The sequence below is a fragment of the Stegodyphus dumicola genome, chromosome 5, assembly GCF_044657685.1.
Source record: "Stegodyphus dumicola isolate Sdum_Otavi_A_Nest chromosome 5, ASM4465768v1".
In the NCBI taxonomy this organism is placed as follows: domain Eukaryota; kingdom Metazoa; phylum Arthropoda; class Arachnida; order Araneae; family Eresidae; genus Stegodyphus; species Stegodyphus dumicola.
In genome coordinates this window covers 186,744,495-186,763,956 of record NC_140772.1, presented here as the reverse complement: position 1 = coordinate 186,763,956, position 19,462 = coordinate 186,744,495, and the positions used below count along the sequence as shown (strand labels likewise).

The following is a 19,462-nucleotide window of genomic DNA, read 5'->3' as shown; positions in this document are numbered from 1 at the left end:
CCCTGTATTATATTTGAAGAAATTAAATAATGAAGAATCTGCATAAATGTAAGTATGTTTCTCGCACTGTGATAAAACAACGGTACCTAGAGCCATCCAATTTTGAAAGACGTAATCCTCCTGAGAATATGGGCATCTAAAAGCCCAAATTTGGTATTTGTTTTATTATCAATTTCATATTTTGTAAAATTTTAACGAATTTTTTATTAACAAACTCAACGATTTAAAAGCGAGCAATGGCAACACTGTACGAGGGGGGGGGAACCTTTTTATCTCCAGCGCGCGGAACCGTGAAGAATATAAAAATCTAAAGATATGCTCATTTTAAAATTATTTTGCGACATTGCTTTCGAACTGAATTTTATGGTTCAAATGCAACGAACAGGGTATTTAATAAATAAAGGTAACACACAAAACGTTAAAAAAAACTCTCCTTTGGACATAATTTAAAATCTGAAACCTTTCATATTTTTTAATCGTTAATTTTATTATTATTATTTAACTGGATTATCTTTTTGGCATTTTATAGCATAACTAAATTTACACTTCAGACGATCTAGAGTCTTGAAATGTGGGTCTCATAAAAAACGAGTAACTGACAGCTAGTGAAAAAAAATGGAAGATATCTTACCTACGTAAATATAAAACATCTACAAGAAACGCTGCAAATGTCTACAAGAAAGCCGAAAATCTAGAGTTTTGAGCGCGGGAATGAATATAAGTTTCAAAACTTTTAAAGCACTATTACATATATAAGCCACGTTACTACAGAGGATGTTTACAGATTTTTGGAACGATTTCGGATTTCGGAGCATTTTTATTGGTGTTTAAAACATAAAGAATTTTGTCCAGGCTGAATCTCGACTAATCTGTAAAAAGTAAGGTGCTCCAATGAAGTCTGGTCCAAGGCAATGTTACCTGCACCATGCTAAAGAGGCTGTCTTGTGTGCTGCAGTGAGTGGCAAGCAAACGGCGGGTCTTCTAGCATACAGCCCTATCTTATGAAGCCTTCCGACAAACGTAGACTATAAAACTCGGGCTCCAGTGAAAGCAGGCAGCTCACGTGAGAGCAGTAGAACTGTAGCAGTCCAATGTAGCCGCACTGAAAATGCCAACAACGATCCTCATTTGTCGCTGTGGATCTTGGTCGACCTTGTCCGAGTCTTCTCGATATGCATCCAATACCGTGCGTTTTCACAAATTTCAGACGACACTGATCGTTACATTGAGCTCTGTAGCCACCTGTGCTTGTGATTGTCCTCCGATTTATCGACAATTCTCCATCTCATTTCGTCATCCATCCGTTGGTGGCTACTAATTATACCTGATATAGTTCGACCGTGTCAAGCACAACCTTGGTTGGTGTTGATTTTTCCGTTAAATCCTATGTGATATATCTGACTTCTATTGAATCTAAAATTTCTGAGGAACACAAAACCCTTGTCTAAAACTTAAAGGTTTATTCAACTGCAACTTCAAAAATGATGAAAACTTAACATCATAAACGAAAACTTAACATCTTAGGTGGAAACATTCAAAATGCTTTAAAGTAACAGCTATGCCGGCACGGTGAAGAACACTTTCTTTTAAAAGACAAAATCCATCTAGCCCTTTCGGCATATATCTCCATTCGCTGGATTCAGACTTCAGCTCCTACGTGTTTTGGACTTAAACGGCCGGACTGGAACTGGATCAGGACCGGAACAGGACGGGAACCGGAATCTATCATCCCCCCCTGGCTTCTGCCCCGGGCAGGTCTACTCTGGCTCGAACTGAAAATGAACTGCGCCGCTACCTGACTGACTGACTGATAACTTATAGCCAGAATACCACTGAGATCAGTAGTTTATCTGGCTCAATCAAATTTATGCCGGGTGGGCACAATAACATAGAACTATCTTCACATAATGTCCGCAGCAAGGAGGAGAAAGACGGATAAAGAATAGGAAGACCAGTAACGCAAGAGCTCACAAGCAAGTAACCGGCCCGGTAAAGGCATGACTAAGTGGGAGTCATAAAATGAGTGTAGAATGTGAATAAAACTAGAGAATTTAAGAAATAAACAGTACAATAAATGAGTAAAATACAAAATTAAGAATGCTAATAAACACATTGGGTACATCATTTACAGGTGGGCACTAGGTGGGAAAGTTCGGGTCCCTGATAAGGTGGGCCGCAAGTGGGCGCAGTTTGGCGTCCTCATTCAATATTTCGTAGGTAAAGATATCAAAATTTCTCATATGGTCACAGTTCAGAGCTTTCGTGAAGAATTTCCTGTTGATCTTATTCAGGTGCTCTTCTAGAGTGTCCAGTTTTAAGTCACAGTGCAGTGTAGCATTGCTCACAAAAAAGTGAGCATGGGTGATAAGCCTTAAGACTTTGTTTTGCATGATTTGAAGTCTTTTTATATCCTCCTTGGTAGCCGTGCACCAGGCCTGCGACGCATAAGTCATCAATGGCCTAATTGCCGTGATATAAACTAGCCTCTTTTTCCTGGGGTCTAAGCTAGAATAATTACCCAATATAGGGATGAGACTATTTACAACAGTGAAAATTTTTTTTCTGACCTCTGTTATATGATCTCCCCATTTTAATCTTTCATTTAGCATTACTCCTAAATATTTCGCCTTACTAACTCTAGGAATCTCTTCAGAGAATAAGAAGAGCTTACTGTTAATAGTCAACTGTGTATTTTTCCTCCTTATCAATAATAATTGCGACTTGCTGGCATTAATAGCAATTCTCCAAGTCTTACACCACTTTTCTACCACTGGTAGAAGCTCCTGTAATTTCTTGATTGCATGGTGTGCGTTTGCGGACTTTACGGCTAATGCCGTATCGTCCGCATAGCACCCAAGAAAGTAATTTCTGCCAATGTGAGCCCTATGGAAGTCATGAACATAAAATAAATACAGGACGGGCCCTAAAATGGACCCCTGTGGGACGCCTGCATTCATGGTGCGTAAACTGGAGATGTCCTTTCCAATAGCCACAGTGAATTTCCTATTAGTGATGAAAGACATAATTAGCTGAATCAGCTCTCTATCCATAGGGAGATTTATAAGTTTATAAATAAGCCCCTCATGCCAGACGCGGTCGAATGCCTTCGCCACGTCTAGCATGAGTAAGGCGATATTTTGTTTCTTGTGAAGCGCATCCCCACAAAACTCGACGAGCCGAACCAGCTGCTTCGTTGTTGAAAGCTTTCTCCGGAAACCAAATTGTTCCGGAGGCAGTAATTCAATATAGTTTTCCAATCTGCTGTAGATTAATCTCTCAAAGACCTTTCCTAGTCCCGGAAGCAAGCTAATGGGCCTGTACCCATCTGGCTTAGTGTTATCCTTGCCGGGCTTAGGCAATAAAATAACTTTTGCGATTTTCCATTTTGTGGGAAAATAGCATTGACTAAGACACGCATTGATAATACTCGTGAATTTTGTCACAACATTGCAGGGCAGATTTCTAAGTGCGTGATTATTAATACCGTCTATGCCAGGGGCCTTTTTGACTTTAAGCTTCTTTGTGATTTCTTTGATCTCACTGGGGGTAGCAGTGGCCATGTACCTCTTAGCAGTGTGGGCATTAAGCCAATCCCTAACAAAGTAGCATGCCTCATTGACAAAATTAATGTCCATGGGCGTCATGTTAGGTCTGAACTGCTGTTCTAAATGGTCCGCAAGGACCGTCGATTTGTCTTTATTGTTGAGAGCAATAGAGTTTTCAGTATAAATCGGCTTATTGCATGTACGCTGCCTTTTCAAGTTACGCATGAACGTCCAGAGACTGCCATCATTCGGACTAAGATTCTGAATTTTTTCTTCCCATACATCTCTCTTATGCTCATCTATTTTCTTTTTAATTAATTTATTTAATTTGTTCATATCTCTTTTAACGTGAGGGCTCCATGTAAGGTGCCACACTTTCCTCATCCTATTCCGGTCCTTAATCATCTCTCTAATTTCCTGTGGCAGAATGCCAGCGTTATTATTTCTTCTCACGTGTCTAGAGGCATTTTCAATAGCATTATTGATTGAATCAGTGAGGGTATCAACTGCATCATCTATATCTTTCCGCGAGTTCAGAATATCAATGATGGGCGGATTCTGACTGAGAAACTTCTGGAACTTATTCCAGTCAGTCGTGCGGATCATTTCATTTTCTGCCTCTTTAGTAGTGCCTAGGTAAGCAATGACCGGTATATGGTCAGAGCTCAATTCGTGCTTTACTTCAGTATAAATGGGGATTGAAGTATTTGTCAGAAGAATATCAAGAAGGTCTGCATTTCTTGGGTTCTGTGGTCTATACGTAATACTCCTCAGTAACATGCAAGGCAACTGGGTGATTATTTATAAATTCATAGAGGACCTTACCATTTTGGTTAGTTTTACGGCACCCCCACTCGGAGTGCTTTGCGTTGAGATCACCCGTTAGGATATACTTATTAGTGTCAGAGAGAAGTTTGGAAAGAACACTTTCCGTCAGTAGTTTCCTGGGCGGATTATAAAATGAAATGAAATTCAAATTACCATATTGCGGTAAGTACACTGAGACTGCGACCATCTCATGTCCGTCGTTTCTATCTTGGCTAATCAAACAGGACTGTAGTGAGTTTCGCACATAAATTGCGGCCCCCCCACCACGGTGACTCAAACGATCGCACCTATATGTGCGGTAATTAGGCAAATTTATACGCACGCATGGCGTGGCAAAAGTCTCTGTTACAAGGGCAATATCAATATTGTGATTGTTAAGGAAGTTTAAAAATTCCGTCAACTTGTTCTGAATGGCATGAGCATTCCAGAATGCTAATTTTATGGGATCTCCTTGTGTGGTGTACCTATCCATTAAGATCTTGATTTATGGTAGTTTTGTCCTTAGGAGTAGGTGCATTTTGTCCTATTTGCTGTGTTAAAAGAAAGCCGGAGCTCTTAATGACCGATACAAGCTCGGCCAGGTGTGCAAAAACAGTTTTTGCTTCCTTGATCGTGTCTGCATACAAACCAGTAGACAGGGCTTGTGCAAATGATTTATTTTCTATAACCCTACTAGTATAGACTTTTGGCTTATCTTGTTTCTTTTTAGGGAACATCTCACAACCCCTAAAGTTCGAGGTGTGAGATTGTTTACAGTTCGCACAACATGGTGGCAAGTCAGAGTTTTTATTAGGGCATTCAAAGGACAAATGTCCCTCTCCGCATCTCACGCACTTGGGTGCATAGTTACAGCCAGTTTGCGTATGATGAAATCCTTGGCACCTATAGCATTGTAGCGTGCCCGATCTACCTTTATAATTTTCGACTTTAATTCCTAGGTCACATAAGTGAGTTTCGTTGTGTATATCTTTGGATTTGGGTTTCTTAGGCAGAGTAACTAAAAATAGCGGAAGTTTAATAACCTCCCCATTTCTTCTGCGCGTAAGTTGTTTAACTGATTCAACTTTGTATCCTAAATCCTCTAACTCCTCTTGTATTTCTACCGTATCTGTATCTCTTAAAAGACCTCTTATCACAACTTTTATGTCTTTATCCTCAGGAAGCGTGAAAGAGTGATGTTCCACTTTCGTGTCTTTTAAATAAGTAACAGTCTGCCTGTAATGTTCAGGGTTTCTGATGAAAATTTTAATCCCTTTATTATTCTTATTAGAGTTAAACTCAATGTTTCTCTGTTTAAGTGCCCTAGCTATGTTTTTCCAAGTAGGGTAATCTACTTTAATAGTTATGGGTGGTATCCGTGACTTTTTCACAAATTCCGTTTCTATGTTTTCATCTGAGCTTGTATTTTGTTTAGACGTACTAGCGTCCGTGTCCATACTATTGTTATCCTCACCATTAGTGGCATTTTCACTAAGTCTCTCCTCCATAGTGTTCATTTGAGTTGCGCCAGCCTGGGGAATATGAGCGTCAGTTCGCCCAGTCGGGCACGTGACCTCATCTGGATAACTGAGTAGTCGCGCTGCGTTTTCGGCTCCAGACCTACTCGCTGCAGCCTGTTTCTCAGTTCCTTCACGAGATGGCGCCACATTACTGTGGCTGCTGACCGCAAACTCAGAACTCAGTGTTTGTGTAATTTTACTACCTATATCCTGACTAGACGAGATTTTTAAACTTTTGGGAGCCTTCGGTTTGGGATTTCGTTTCAAGCTAACATCACCTTCATGTCTGGTACTGTGCGTGTACTGTTCGACAGTAAGCTATGTTCATCATCAGCTATGTTCGCAAGAACATCAAATTTGTTTTGCACCTCAGGAGGGTCCGATTCAGTATCACTTAGAGTACGTTTCGTACTTTTGGTAACAGCAGTCCAATGCATATCGTGTTGTGAGACATCAGCATGATGGGAATCAATTTCATTAGACGCTAACCGGTTAGAACCGACTTGCGCTAAGCCTATTTCAGAGCCACGTGCAGAGTTCAGACTTGCACGTACTTTATCCGATAGGTTAGGGAGAAGCTTTAATAGAAAATCGAGATCAATTCTTTCATCCTCAGTCAAAGGTAAATCCTTCTCTTTGGAAGTTAATTCCGCATATCGAGCGAAAATTAGTTTGACCAGTGACATGTTGATCAAGTCCTTAAACCAGTTCAGTCATCAGAGAAAAATAGATGTAAAGAATCAGTAAAATCGCACTAAGGCCTTTTTACTACTCTTTGGTCACTTAAGACCGGTGAGCAACCTTTTATGTGCTAACAACTGATCGCAGAAGAAAAATCAAATCGACTTCGTAAAACCGAGAGCCGTGCTAAGACAACCTTCACGTGCGACACCCTCGGAAACAAAAAAAAAAAAAAAAAAAAAAAAAAAACGCCGCTACCAAGGAAAGCACCTCCTTTTATTGACGGCGGTTGCCGTCACTACAGGCGACTATGCAAATATTTAACAGTTGGCATTCTGCCAAAACAAATAGACTCGTCCAAAAGGAGCGGTATTACTTGCTGCGACGTGAAAGGTCTTCTCTTCTCCGGAAAGAGCTATGCTGAAGGGAAGTTCCCATCCTTCCACCCAATTTTGAGAATAATTCGGTCCGAATGGCGCATGCGTGTTTGCGCTCATGGTCGCGGATGAGGCGGTCAAACTATACTTTATAAAATTTACCCCAGCTCTTGAGGGAAACACCGCGAATGCCTTGAAGAAATGCCAGCACACAAATCGCTGAAAACCCCTTGTACACTTATATCCTCTCACCAATCCCAGCTTCGCAGACACGCATGTGTACGATTAGGTATATTTGCATAATTCTTCGGCAGCATAATTAGTATCTTTAGTTCAATACTTTTCGTAAAAACAGGCATAATTTGCAAATCTTTTTAATTTTGTACACGAGTATATTTCGATCGTATATGGGCAGATCGTCAGCGATTACTCCGAGAAGCAACAGAATACTCCAAGAAAATACAGTATTGTGGCATTGAATTAAGAAAAATTTATTTTCGTATTTGGGCAGATAGACAGCACGTAATCAGAGAAGCAACAAATTACTCTATAGAGACATTAGGTATTTTTTGGAAGCAGGCAAGATGGAAAATATGCAACGCCTTCGCCGGGAATCGAACCGCGGACCTCTTAATTACGCGTTGAGAGTGCAGAGCACTACACCAAGAAGACTCGCAAAGAAGGCGGGAGAAATACCTTATAACTCCATTGTATTTTACTCTTCTTCCTCTTTTGTAATCTGTGTAATTGTTTACAGAAGATTAAAATTTTTCTTATATGTCTGATAACATAGAAAATCAGCACAAACACTAGCAAACAAGAATATCGAATCTTTTAAAGTAATACGAGATTTATTTTTGACAGCCTTACATTACGCCATTAATAAATTTGTTGTATTCGTGCAGAAGCTTGCGTATCTTGTCTTCTTTATGAATACCATATTGCAGGAAATGGATATCAAGAATAAAGTGTGTATTTGTTCAGGTGTTCTCTATGAATCTTTTACGAAGGTAAATCTAAAACTGCAAGCAAACACATGTTCTTGATTCAAATATATTTGTAAGATTATTTTGAAGAAATGAATCATAAATTTAACACGTAGCGGAAAAATTCACTTATGGGTATAAATTTTTAAACTTAAGGTATACCTTGTTACCTTCTAAGTTCAGATAATATAATTATCATAAAAAAATGTCTAATCTGGACACTACATGATATTCTTGTACGGTCTATTAAATCATGCACGTTTTTTGCTGCACTTGTTTGAAACATACTTCCTCGAATCATTTAACTTAACTAACCGATGCCTCAAAGCAAGTTAAAATGACATCAAAAATTGCAAATTCTAAAATTAAATATCCCGCTCAATCTTTATCAGCGGGTATCAAACTTCTATTTTTATTTTTCCATAACAAGCATTAAAACTGACCCAAATATAAGTGTAAGAAGCGGGACATCCCATTAAAATTTGAATTTCGTTATTTTTAAAAACTTTTTTTAGCCCAAAAGGCGCTAGCCCAGAAGGGCTATTAATTTCGTCTTGGAATTTTGCGTCGATTCCTTTTTCAAACTGTTGTCACCAAATATTACAGCCCTGTATTAATTAAAAGAAATTAAGTCATGAAGAATCTAAATAAATGTATGTATGCTTCTTGCATTGTTATAAAACAACGGTACCTAGATCCATCAAATTTTGAATAACCTAATCCTACACCGAATATGGGCATCTGGAAGCCCTAATTGGAATTTGTTTCATTACCTACTTCATATTCTGTCAGACATTAAAGAATTTTTTATTAATAAACTGAAAACGGAAACGGTAAAAACTGAAATTTGGAAATTAATAATCTGGGAAAAAATGTGTTGTCCAATACATTGTAAAAAAGTTTAAAATGGGTTTTACTTTCTTGACTTCAAAGTAAGAGTAAAATTGGAAATCATAACTATTGTAACATTCGGAACAAGTCTAGCTATCAAAAACTCTTTTAATACTTTTAAAACGATATAAACAACTGTTTGAAACTTTCAGGAGGTACTTTTGGAATTTTTGAATGTTTCTGGATCCTGACATACGCCTGCTAGTGATAAAACTGTCCAGTTTTTTCAGTGGAACTAGTGCGGTGATGTGAACGATAATTTCATAGCACAGTGACTTTTGAAACATCTTATAAATGAATTCTTAACCAAAAATGAAAGAATCAATGTTTAAATTAATTTCATTAATATCACTTTAATTTTATCACATTTTCAGAAAATATTTTGTGCAAAAGTTAATGACTTTCATATTCTGTGGAATGAAAAGAATATTACACACAGCTTCTAAACAATGTTCACGACAAATATGGTATTTTTCGTAGTCTGATGTCAAACTTTGAGGAAAAATATGGTAAAATATGCCTTCCGAACTTGGAAAGAAATTTCCTCATCACGAGTTATTGTTTAACTTACATATTACTCGTGTAGTTGTAGACAATGTAGCTTCTACTTCGAAAGCACAGCATTCATCGGCTTCGCAATCAGCGTGACTGCTACAGTTCTTGATATTCTTACTAGAAGCAATCTAAAAACAAGACAAGGGGATATATTTTCAATTATGGAAGTAGATAATATTGCACATGCACAAATAGATTCTCGATTAGCCAAAATAATGCAGACCGATTAATTTAAACTAATTTATATTTTATTGCTGAAAAAAAGATTAAATACATGAATAGTCATGTCTTCCTTAGTATTTCGTAAGTCTATAACATATCCCACAGTTCTATGTTGCTATAACTGGCCTTAAGCAAGTTTTACTATCGCTATGATAATTAGCAGCCACTTTTCTTAAAAAATTACGCATGTGAAAAGTATGGTCACTTTATCTGCTTACTCGTATTTAAATTTCTTTACCCGTTTTAGTGAATTTAATATCATAAATGGGCCGCCTAAACGGTATAGTGGTTAGGGCAGCCTGACTGCGATACCGAAGGTCCCGGGTTCGAATCACAGAAGAAGGCATGGATAGTCTGCCCCTTCATAGGAGGCAAAGGTGGCCCACCTATTAGGTGCCTCCATAATAAAGAGTCCAACACATCTGGCCTTAGAAGTGGCCGATGCCGACATAGGCAAGTACCCACCACTGGGGGAAGAAATATCATAAAGGGTGTCCCATAAAAATCGCAACTTTTGAAATACCTCCATATCTGTTCTAGTAAGCTGGCATTTCTCTCTCTGTATAGCCATTAGGCTAACTTACTTTTAAATAGTTAAGTCAAATTCAGTACCTTTGATTTAAATGCTTGCTATTCTGTAAACACGAGTGGTGTCTTCAGTTGAACATTTAATTCAGTTAAATAAAAGGGATTCTTTACACCCTTTCTCAGTCTCTATTGTACTTTACAAAACTTAGTGATAATTCATTTAAAGTTTTTCAGAAGTTTCGTACAATTGATGCGACCAAAAGAGGACGAAACTTTGCCTTATTTTGCTTTTACTTAGTACTAAAAAGAGATTTCTAAATTTGATAGAAAAGCAACCTGATTTTGGTGAAGATTTTGAAATCAATTTCATACATACTATTCAAGCTCCCTGACAAGAAGTTTAAATGCTGTTTCAAATCTGGTCGATATATGTCAAACCATGATATAACTAACCGAATTAAGTTAAAATTTCACAAGGTACATGATAAATCATATTAAGCTAAGATTTAAAATCAGGCATGAAATCTTTTAGAACTGAACAAGAATTTTATTGATGGTTGCAAGCATTGTCTGAAAACTGACTTTGTGCAGAATCCGAGCAATTTTGTAACTGCCAGAGAGATGCAACGTCATTACGGCAAGATTGTTAGAGCTATTTTTAATAGCTGAAGATCATTTATGATAGAAAGAAGAAAATTTTTGAAAGGCCTTCATCACTGCTGTGGCAAAAAATCCTCTCCCAGCGGAAATTCAAATAATCAGTTTCCGTTGACAGAGGATTAAAGCAAGTGTTAAAAGCAAGGAGGTAAGAGAGGATAAAAGCAAGTGTTAAAGGATAAAAGGGTAAAGAGAGGATAAAAGCAAGTGTTCTGGAAAGTAAATTTTGGAAGCACGATATATTCAGTTGTAGAAAGGAGATATTATTTAGTTGACAGAGTGTCATAATTTTGCATGTAGAAGCAAACAAATAGAAAGAGATTTACAGTAAACAATTTCGGTTCTAGACTAAGAATTACGATTAATATGCGTAACATTTGAAGTGGAATTGGCAGTGTTCGCTATCTGAAAATGAAAGCCGTCTAGTTAAGTGTTTGGTGAAATCCAAAACATGCCTATAAGTTGATGAAATGTAATGTTCCCAAGTCGTCGTGTACATAGATGTTTCAATAATAAGTTTTTTACGGAAATATGAGGCCGGCTGTGCTCATGAGGAATTTTATGCAATGCGAGGCGTGTGTTACAAATAAAAAATATAACGCACTATATATAGGAAACACTATAAAATAGAATGTTTAACACTGAAGAATTTCAAATTATGAGTATATAGCAGAAAAGAATTCTGCTTTTACTTCATTCACTATTACATGCGTTACGTTTTGCTGCTAACGCAGAACAATTTGTCAAATAATAATAATAATAATAATAATAATAATAATAAATAGCTCCATTTTGCAACTATGAATAATAACTATGAATCTTTATTACATAATATGAAATTTAAAAATACATTTTAATAGATATTTTTATTATAAAAAGCATTCCAAATAACAAAAAAGTATAGCGCATAGCTGTAGCCATCCAATTTTGAACAACGTAATCCTCCACCCGAATATGAGCATCTGGATGCCCTAATTTGGAATCTGTTATCTACTTCATATTTTGTAAAATTTTAACGAATTTTTTATTAAGAACTTCAACGAATTTAAAGCGAGCAATGGCAACACTGTACGGGGAAAAAAACATTTTTATCTCCAGCGCGTGAGACTGTGTATCGGAAATTCTAAAGATATGCTCTTTTTAAATTATTTTGTGATATTACTGTTAAATTTAATTTTATAGTTTAAGTGCGAAGAACATGATACTTTATAAATAAAGGCAACACACAAAAGTTTTTTTTTTAAAAAAAAAAACCTTTGGGCGTAATATAAAATCTGAAAACTTTCAGATTCTTTTATTTTTTGTTAACCCATGGGCAACTAAAAGTACCTCTTGCCCTCATTAAGCACATTTTGATATTAAAAATAATCGTAACAGCACTAACAAAATAATGCGTAATCTTTCTATCAAATGCAAAATTACCCGAATTTCCCATAAATTCAACCCTGATGCCATTTTCTCACTTATTAGTAAAATTCGTTGTTCAGTTCTTGATCCCATCTTTGATTTTATTTTCTCCTGAATTTTAGCCTGTTGTGTTAATGTGTCAATATATCCCCTAAATTGAACGAGTGCTGGAATTTCTGGTGAGGGAATGTGAATCATGTATTTGGAAGGAGAAATCTAATCACAACTGGACACTTAATCATAATTTTGATTTTCAATCCATAAAAATCGTCCGTAGAGCTTCTTCAGTTAGTAAACTGGATTTCTTTAAACCCTGTCACCATAAACAAATTTTTTCTACTTTGCATTTGAAATCGGGGAAGAATTAATGACATCAATTCCCCCCCCCCCGCTTTCAAAATTCGATTTTTCACGTTTCATTATTATTATTTTCCTCAACAGATCCCGTTGTATTTGCTTTTACTTGGCTCCACTCATTTCTTTCCACATAAGATCTTTTAGTTCCTGTGTTTGATTGTTCTCGAAATTGAATTCAAAATCTTTGCCAAAATAAAGTTGCTTTTCTGTCGAGTTTTAAAATTTATAGTCCTTTTAGCATAAAATAAAGGCAAAAATGGTAGTTGTCCATAAACCTTCTCGCTGTATACCGCTGAAAGCAGACTTTTATCAGATAAATGTGAAAAAATTTTACTAAAATATTGTCGGAACGATTTTTTTTCGGGGGGGTGGGGTACATGTCTACGTTGTCAGCCAAACCTGCTGTCGGCTAAATGTGTTGTCGGTTTAACTCGCTGTCGATTAAATGCCCTGGCGGCTAACTGTTCTGTCGAGTAAATATCCTATCGGCTAAATGCCCCGTCAGCTATATATCCTGTGGGTTAAAATGTTCCTGTCGTCTAAGTGTCGTGGCGGTTAAATATTCCTGTCGGGTAAGTATCTTGTCGGCTAAATATCCGTGCTGGTTAAATGCGCAGTCAGCTAACTGTCCTTATTGGCTAAGTGTAGGTATCGGCTAACAGCTGTTGGTTAAGTGGTTGTCGGCTAAATATCATGGACCCGTCAAACATACTGTATAAAGTAAGATAAAGTGCACAACATGCAGTCTTGCATTGTACTGCTGAGAGAAGAACAGAGTTAGAAATTTCGTAATGTCTTATTATAGAGCTTAAAGTTCTACGTTAATTAACAGAACTATCTTCTTACTTTGGCTATACTCCCCTTCTATTTTCGTCAACTCCCGTCGGAGCTGAGAGTTCTTGAGCCTGAGGGAGAGCTTTTGACAGTCTTGCTGACCTGTTACTCTGTTTATGGCTCCTTGCTACCTGCATCGATTTATAGGCTTTAGCTTAGGCAAGTCACATCGCTAATATTTAGGGCCAGAGCCAGGCTATTTTTACTTTGCATTTCATATTTTAATTTGTCTTTAAAAGTTGTTTATACCTCCCGTAAGCCTTGGGGTTAATTTCTATTATTGTAACTGTTATTATAGTTTTGTGTAACCATCAGGCTGACTAATACGCCTGATGTTAAATAATAGATTTTCTTTAAACCTATTAACTTAAAAAAATTAATAGATTTTTTAAACCTTAGTTTTTAGTCTGTGATTACTATACTCAAAAGGTAGGCTATCTGACTATCTTTACTATTCTACATTTTGACATTAAAAGTGTAGAATGTAGTAAGGGTATTAGAAACATATTTAATTTATCACAATATGGTATAAAACTATAAAACCCATTTGTTGCCAGATACTGTTAAAAAGAACAAGTAAACTAAGATTAACTAACGTTTCAAATGATTCATTTTCTTATGCTGATAAGCAAAGCATTTTTATAATATCAATGATAAAAAAACATGTTATGAATTATGGATTGGTAATAATGCATTTTTTTTATTTCTCATCTTTGCTTGCAATGGACAGGAATTTATCGCTGGTTGAAAACAATAATACCTGTTAACTGTTAATATAATAATATTTCATGGTAATTTAAAAAATAAGAACATTTATATTTGTAAGACATTTATTTCTGAATGAACGGTTTATTTCGCACTAAAGCTAAGATAAAATGATGAGATAACAAAATTAAATCTTTTTCTAATACATTTTATCGTTTTAGCTGTCCTTCAAAAACGGTTTATAAGCTTCATAAATATTCTTATGCAGCAATATTCTACAGTCACTTCAGCTTCAAAATGTCGACAGCATAAATGCTGTTCAATATGTAAAAGTTATTTATCTATGAAATTTACATCGGTTGTAGAAATCGCACTTGCAATTTGCCTGGTTCTTCAATTCAAAGCTCATTGCAAATATTTTATGAATTATTAAAAAATGAACTCTTATGCGACGGTAAAGTTCTTTTGGAAGTAAATGGAGCTCCAACTAATAGGCATATTACAGTAAATTGAATCGTTTTCCGAAATAAAGAAGAGATCATTTGGGAAGGCAGAATTCACAAATTCAAAAGGCACATTTCCACAGAACAGGAAAAATGTTTTCATTTCCTATTTATCTGATAGAATAACCTGGTTCCTTTCTTATTCGTCTACTATCATTTAAATTATGCAAAAATCCGTTATCATTCACTTTAGTTACTTACGTAAGTTAGTAACTGGCAAGGTTCCAGGTTAAAAGTTTGGTGTACTTCTTACATCTTTCTCTAAAAGGAAAGACTAGCCATTTTGTTTTTCGGGTCACTTAATCTTGCACTGCATGCCAGTTTTGTTATTACAGACATTAATGATTAAAAATGATAAGTTTTTCAGTTATAAGTAACGAAGTAATAAGTCGTTTGGCAACCATTCTGCTTTAGAACACATTAAAAAACTTTATGCAGCAGTTCAATTTTTTTAATGATATTCAAACATTTAATGATTTATTTACAGATGATTTCTTTACTAGAATTCATCTACGAATTCATAAGAAAGCAATTTTTTATTTAAATAAATTTATTTTTATTTATGCTTTCTCTGCGGGCTATACATATAAAGTAAACATGCGGAGTAAAAAGAATCTGGAGTATTTAATTCAGGCTTCTAGTAGTGTTGCCATTACTCGCTTTCATGTTGTTGTGTTTATTAATCGAAAATTGATTTAAGTTCTACAAAATATTAAATATAAAATTCGAAACTCAAAATTTGGGCTTCCAGGTGCACATGTTTGGGTGGAGGACTAATTAATTCAAAATTTGATGGCTCTAGGCTCCGTCGTTTTTTCACAGAGAGTGAAACATACATAAATATATACAGACTTCATTATTTCTTTAAATATAATAAAGGGCAAGAATGTTAGCTGGTAACAAGTTGAATAGTGATACGCCTTTTATACTGAACCGACACAAAATCCCAATTCGGGATGAATAGCCTCTTTTAGGCTAAAAAGACTGATTTCTAAGAGAATTTATAGATTGGTATTTAAGTTTCGTATTTGGCCCATGGACAATAAAATTAAATCACCGAAATTCGATTAAACGAATCATCTTATAAGAAATGTGTCTTTTACTAAATGTAACTTGTGGCTAATCCTCAATAAAATTGCAAGCGACGTATCGCTATGTCTTCAGAAATACTACAGAGATTTGAGAAAGGTGTAAAAGAACCTTTGTTTTAAAAGCAAGCAAGATAAACAGTAGACACATATGATGATTACAAATCAGTCACCATTTATGTTGAGAACTCAAAACAGAAATTCAATGTAAACGCGATGTTGGTCTTAAAGCTTCACGCGTAATACTATCGGCGTGTAATACTATCGGCAGTTATAATGTACAGCCGAAGACAGGAGCTCTAATTTTAGAATACCACCACTAAGCAAAACGTGCTCTGACCAATTCCTCTCAAACCCTCACTTAAATACATACGAGCTAATTTGCATTCTGGTGGAAAAATAGAAAGAAGAACTGAAAGTGAAGATTCTTAACATAAAATAACTGATTAAAATAAATTAAATAAACTCTGCAGCCTTTTAAAAATGCTACCAAATGTAAGTAAATGCGGGAAAGCTTAACATCCGAAAAAGAAAATCTCGAAGGATAATAGTCTGATAACAAATTATCCATTATCGTCAAAAAGTAATGTTACATAGCTGCTCATGAATATTATTGCTCATGAATATTATATAATATTCATGAGCAGAATGCTGTAATATTCATGAGCATTCATGATAATGATATAATGTTCATGAGCAGAATGATATAATGAGAACATTCAAAACAGGATCATTCGTTGTTTTAAATGCAATAACTAAGTAAATTTATTGTGATACAGTTACGTAAATGAAGCAAGATGTACTTAACAGTGTTTTATAAAATTATTTATGCATTTAAATGTTGAAAAATTTATCCTGGTTGTCCAAAAAAAAAAATAAATAAATAAATAAAAATTCTAAAATATTTGTATTCCAGTTAATTCGCAAAACCTATATTTAACAAATTACAGATTAAATATTTTAATCAGTCAAAAACATAAAAAATCATGACTTTATACATAAAATAACGCAAAATAAAAATTTCAGGCATATTCAAATATTATAGGTAAGTTATTTAATAACGAATTCATTCGTTAAATATTACCATTCAGTTAACGAAATAAAACCTGTAGTTGCACATTATGTAAATGTTTTCGAAGATAAAATATAAGCCTGAGCAGAAATAGAAAACGTTTATTCATATAACATATTTACCTTAAATTTAAGACTATAATTTTTATTTAATTGCTTTCATTTTTATTGGCCTTTCCTGAAAACACATTTCTCTTCTAAAATATATGTTGATGATTTCTTCTCTTCTTCAAGTTTTGAACCGACTCTCGCATGCTACCTGTCATACATATCGATTGACAGTCGCTGCTATAGAAATATTAAAGAGCTACATAATCATAAAAAAACAGTTCGAGCATTCATTTCTTTTTTTTTTTAAATTATATTTCTAATTTTAAGTATTCTTCTAAATGTGTGTTATTTCTTTTATGGGAGTAGGGATCTAAGTGTTAATTTTGTTACTGTATTATACACATAAGCTGCTTTTCAGATGAATGAAATTTCTGTAAATATATTTCAAGCAAAATAATTTTATTATCATCGGGCATTTGCATTGGTATTAGTTCAAAACTTAATAATATTTTCCGATATTACTAATGTTCAAACTCAAAAACATGCGATTAAGTGATAAATACCTCGTTATTTACTTCATTTGCCAAAGAAGCAGAGCACAGTAAACAAAATGTAACTCCTAGAAACAAAACAGTTAAAGAATCTATCAAATACATGCTGTAAGAGAAAAATCCTTGATTAGTAAAATTTCTGACAATTTTATTAATATTTTCATGCTTATATAAAATTCAAGTTTGCACTGCTGGCCATTAAATTGCTTAACCAGGAAAGAAAGCAAATAGCAGAATCTTATTTATTGTGCAATATAACATAGTATGCAATATAATGGGTATATAATATAATACAAAATGTATGCAATATAATGGGAGAAAAACATGATCAAACTTGCAGGTTTTTCGGGCTACATAGAGTACAAAATTCAGTACACATAATGCTGCTACTTCTGGCAGCAACACCGGCTGTAATTCGGCTGGGCATCGAGTCAAATTGAACTTTGGCAACAGATAAGGCTACTTTATTTCATGCGGTTTTAATTCTATGACAGATTTCATCAAATGCAGTGGCTTACGAGTAGTGGCGTGCTAATCTCTCTACCATCTATGAGCAAATATTCTCAATGTTTGAGAAATCTGGAGAACGTATTGAGCAGAACAACAGTGGAACAACTTGAGTATAGAGAGAGAACAGGAGAGCACGGGCAGCCTGTGGTCGTGCATTATCTCATTGAAATATAGCATCACACAGGCCTAGAAGATAGAGCATAGCTACGGGCCTCAACACGTCATAAATGTAATGGTGACAGTCCACATTGCCAGCTATTCGAACAAACGGTTATCGGTGTGTGTACCCATATTAGTATTCCAAGTGTTGGTCCCGTATGACGATAATAAATGCAAGATGGTAACGTTCATTCTCCTCGGTGCTTCCACATTCGGAAATTTTCATCATGATTCAGTGCATAGAATTCTGGGATTCCTCTGAAAAGGTGGCGTGGTGTCATTCCTGTGTACAGTGTACTCGTCTGCGGCACTACTGTAGTCGGGCCTGTCTCTGCTGCAGTGTCAAAGTAAGCCGAAAAGGTTGCCATTATGACCGCAAGCAATGACAGCCTTTATGGGCGTTGCCATTCGTGGCACTATTCGTGCGAACATTTGTTAAAGCCGAAAAAAAGCCGAAAAGGTTGCCATTCTGACCGCAAGCAATGACAGCCTTTATGGGCGTTGCCATTCGTGGCACTATTCGTGCGAACATTTGTTGTCCTGCACACGAGGCAATTTCCTGACTCAGGCTGACGTGGTTTGAAGATGTGGTAAGCTTTCATTAATTCCTATTCGGAATCAGCATAAAGAGTCTTTCATTAAACTAACTAAATTTAATTATCAAATTTCTAAATCATCATCATTATTACTACCGAGGATTTAATCTCCGTTCAAATCGAAACAATGCGAATATAGCGTCAGCGACTCCCTTCAAACTCTTATCTAATCTAATCTTCTACATAAAAAAAAAGAAATATATAGAGTTACATTAAAATACTTGACGAGAATAAATCGGCGCCACAGCGCAATACAAGGGGGTTGCAACATGGCTGTAAGATCCGGCAAGGTCAAGAGAGCAAGACTGTCCTCTCAGACGACAGGAGTTTGGGGTCTCTGAGATCCTGTATGACGTTCAATATGGTGGTTCTGGACTCACCGATTCCATATTCGTGCCTGATAATCGTGATATCCCGTCTAACACGAGCAGGAATGTCGCGGACATCCCGATAGGCCATGATCCTCCGTCGAATTTCTACATGTGCTTGTAGGCCTTTCCTCTTCTTACATGAGGCATAATGCGACTTGCACACAAACAGCCAGCGTTTACATGTGATTTCTAAATGAGAAATCCGTTATGCAGTCTTCCCATTTATACACAGGGTAGATGACATCACACATATCTGCTTGGTGCGCATGCTCTGGGATATTTATTCGCATATATCTAGTATGTTGTTTTCAAACAAAGACGTTCTGGAGTTCAAAGATGTTGCTTATTTAAAATTCAGTAATAGTTCCAATAATATAGAACCAACTTCCAATAACTTGCTTTTTCAACGGTTCGGTAATGAAGAAGACGAAACTGAAATTAACCGATCTTGGTTATTATTATTCATTAAAACATAATGCAGCGTACTGCT

General features: G+C 35.9%; 1 protein-coding gene across 1 annotated transcript in view; it reads right to left on the bottom strand.

Moving 5' to 3' along the window:
* Positions 1–19,462, bottom strand: part of LOC146997365 (uncharacterized) — a 73,296-nt gene that overhangs the window by 23,281 nt on the left and 30,553 nt on the right. The window contains exons 3-4 of the mRNA XM_085817467.1: positions 17,349–17,404; positions 9,379–9,490 (exon numbers count right to left, since the gene is read on the bottom strand). Of these exons, the coding sequence (XP_085673593.1) occupies positions 9,379–9,490; positions 17,349–17,404 (168 nt within the window). The remainder of the gene's footprint in view (positions 1–9,378; positions 9,491–17,348; positions 17,405–19,462) is intronic.